The sequence below is a fragment of the Sabethes cyaneus genome, chromosome 3 (genome assembly GCF_943734655.1).
Source record: "Sabethes cyaneus chromosome 3, idSabCyanKW18_F2, whole genome shotgun sequence".
NCBI classification, from domain to species: Eukaryota; Metazoa; Arthropoda; class Insecta; order Diptera; family Culicidae; genus Sabethes; species Sabethes cyaneus.
Window position 1 is genome coordinate 217,197,027 of NC_071355.1, and position 2,280 is coordinate 217,199,306.

General features: G+C 38.8%; 1 protein-coding gene across 1 annotated transcript; it reads left to right on the top strand.

Moving 5' to 3' along the window:
- Positions 1-457: 457 nt before the first annotated feature.
- On the top strand, positions 458-1,668 carry LOC128743726 (transcription factor Adf-1-like). The gene is made up of 3 exons (XM_053840353.1): positions 458-736; positions 900-1,050; positions 1,134-1,668. The coding sequence occupies exons 1-3, from the start codon at positions 532-534 to the stop codon at positions 1,666-1,668; spliced, it is 891 nt and encodes a 296-aa protein (XP_053696328.1). The 5' UTR covers positions 458-531.
- Positions 1,669-2,280: the final 612 nt, after the last annotated feature.

Genomic DNA, 2,280 nt, shown 5'->3' on the forward strand with positions numbered 1-2,280 from the left:
AAAAGAGAAACATTACACTCCAACTATACCACAGCTAACCTAACTATCCACTAGCGCTATATATTGGTAAAGTAAATACATTTAAGGCTCTCTTGCCTGCTTTAACCATTACCATTACTTAGTGTATATAATCCTTTAAACCTGAGCATTCGATAGGACCATAGGAACTATTCCTATTAGTGTAGGAAAATAGGATTTTCATTTGGTTCGGTTTACATTTGAATATATTTACGCCGTTTAGCAAAAGCAGCCAAGATATATTCGTTAGCGTTACTGTAACGTCACATAGGTGAGGTAAATTTTCAACCGGGTTGCCATTCTTTTGACAGCACAACAGTAAGTCGTTACGTTGGGTCCATGAAATGTCAACTATTTCTGATTCGGCGCTTTAGCAGTGTAGTAATTCAGAATAAATTTTGTTTTTTTAGTAATTATTTTCAAGAAAATATAACGTTGAGAAAACAAAATAATTCATTAACCAGGAACATATCAGTAGGCAGCGTGCGATTGACTTCCGTTCGAAGCGAGGACATGAACCATCAACTGTTACTTCAGCAGCAGCAGCAACAGCAGCGGCGACGCCAATCGTTACTGACCAAAAGCGTTCAGGAAGAGCACTTGATCCAGCAGGTCAAGTTACGGCCGGTGTTGTACGACAAATCGCTTAAGGCATACCGGAAACCCGGTGCTACCGACTGTGCATGGTTAGAAATCGCCGATGCGCTAGGAGTGCAAGGTAATTTGAATGAAACCAATATTGGAGCGGCGCTTCGTATCTGGCAATGCGATTGTGAAACGAAATCTCTGAAACGAGAAGCTAAGCGTTGGGATAATATAAAGCGCGCTTCACGTTGATGCGAGTTTAAAATGTATGAATAATTATTTTTTTCTCGTTTAAGTGGATAACTGCAAGAAACGATGGAAAAGTTTGCGTGACACTTTCATTAAATATTTCCGTCAGGAAATTTTAGCTACCCCTGGACTCAAGCGCAAGAAATGGGTGTATTATGAGCATATGAGTTTCTTACGAAATCATGTTGAGCTTTATGGGTATGACATTGATTTAGGCTTGTTCAAACACTAACAGGCTCTTCTGATACTAGAATTTTTTTATTAATGGTTCTAAATTTTAGCATTTCCGAAACAGACTCAATTAGCGACAAAGAAACGGTTACTTCCGACGATGCGCAAATAATTCATATCGCTGAGTTTGTAACGGAACAAGTTAACGGCGAGCACGGTGTTGGGGATCAGTTTGATGATAATCAAACGGAATATGTCTACGAAGAGGTAGAAGAAGTTTCTCCGGCCGCATACACACTTGAAGCGAAACAAGAATCGACGCAGGAGGTAAGGCCAGATCAGTCCATGGAAGCCACCGTAGCAGCTGCAATGGTGCATCACGACTTGGATCTGTCACAAGACGAAGACAACAGTGTCAATATGCCGTTTTTAGATCATACCAGCGAGGAAGTACATTTTGCGAATACGAACCCGTCGATAATGATTAACGATCCCGACGAAAGATTCCTACTGAGCTGCGCACCAGTGCTAAAAAGGCTACCTGCGAGAAAAAATGCCCTTGTGAAGCTGCGAATCCAGCAACTGCTATATGAAGTGGAATTTGGGGACTTGGATAAGGATCCTAGTGGAGGACATAACTCATGAGGCGACTGTGTTGCAAAAGGCGCAATTAATACTTGTGATATAGATTAGTTTTCTAAGTCCCACACTAGTGATTATATGATATAAAGTAACATATTTCAACAGCCAAATTAATGCTTTAATTTAATTATTCATAAGATATGATTTGCAATGAAAAAATCATAAATGAGAATAAACAATTGAGAGTACGAAGTGTTTTTAAGATTTCTTAAGCAGATTTATTTATTAACATGATTTCACAAATAGGGCCGTCAAAAGTGAATTAATGAGTTCAAATTGATTTGATAGATCCGAACCAGGTTTAATGAACCAATTCGAATTAATTACACATGAATATTCGCTTTACAGTGCTAGTTAAAGGCCCGGTTTCATGAATTTGAAGACAGGTCTCGAACGAATAGTAGAATTTTATTCATGAGCATTAATGTGAATTGACGCGTAAAATCTTTTTATTATGGGCTCAAATATGTTGGTCATTTCGAGCGTCACTTCGCTCGATTGGTCTATTTTGGTATTAGGGAACATTCATAAATTTCAGAACGCAGACCAACGAATAACAACTTACATAATAGGGTCACATAAGTTCACTAGAGGCAGCTGATCTAACTGCAAATT

Bases quoted from the DNA above. Each gene is read 5' to 3' on its own strand.
- LOC128743726 (XM_053840353.1), top strand. From the start codon at position 532: ATGAACCATCAACTGTTACTTCAGCAGCAGCAGCAACAGCAGCGGCGA. The intron at 737-899 runs GTAATTTGAATG...TTCTCGTTTAAG, and splicing joins CGATGCGCTAGGAGTGCAAG to TGGATAACTGCAAGAAACGA. The intron at 1,051-1,133 runs GTATGACATTGA...TCTAAATTTTAG, and splicing joins AATCATGTTGAGCTTTATGG to CATTTCCGAAACAGACTCAA.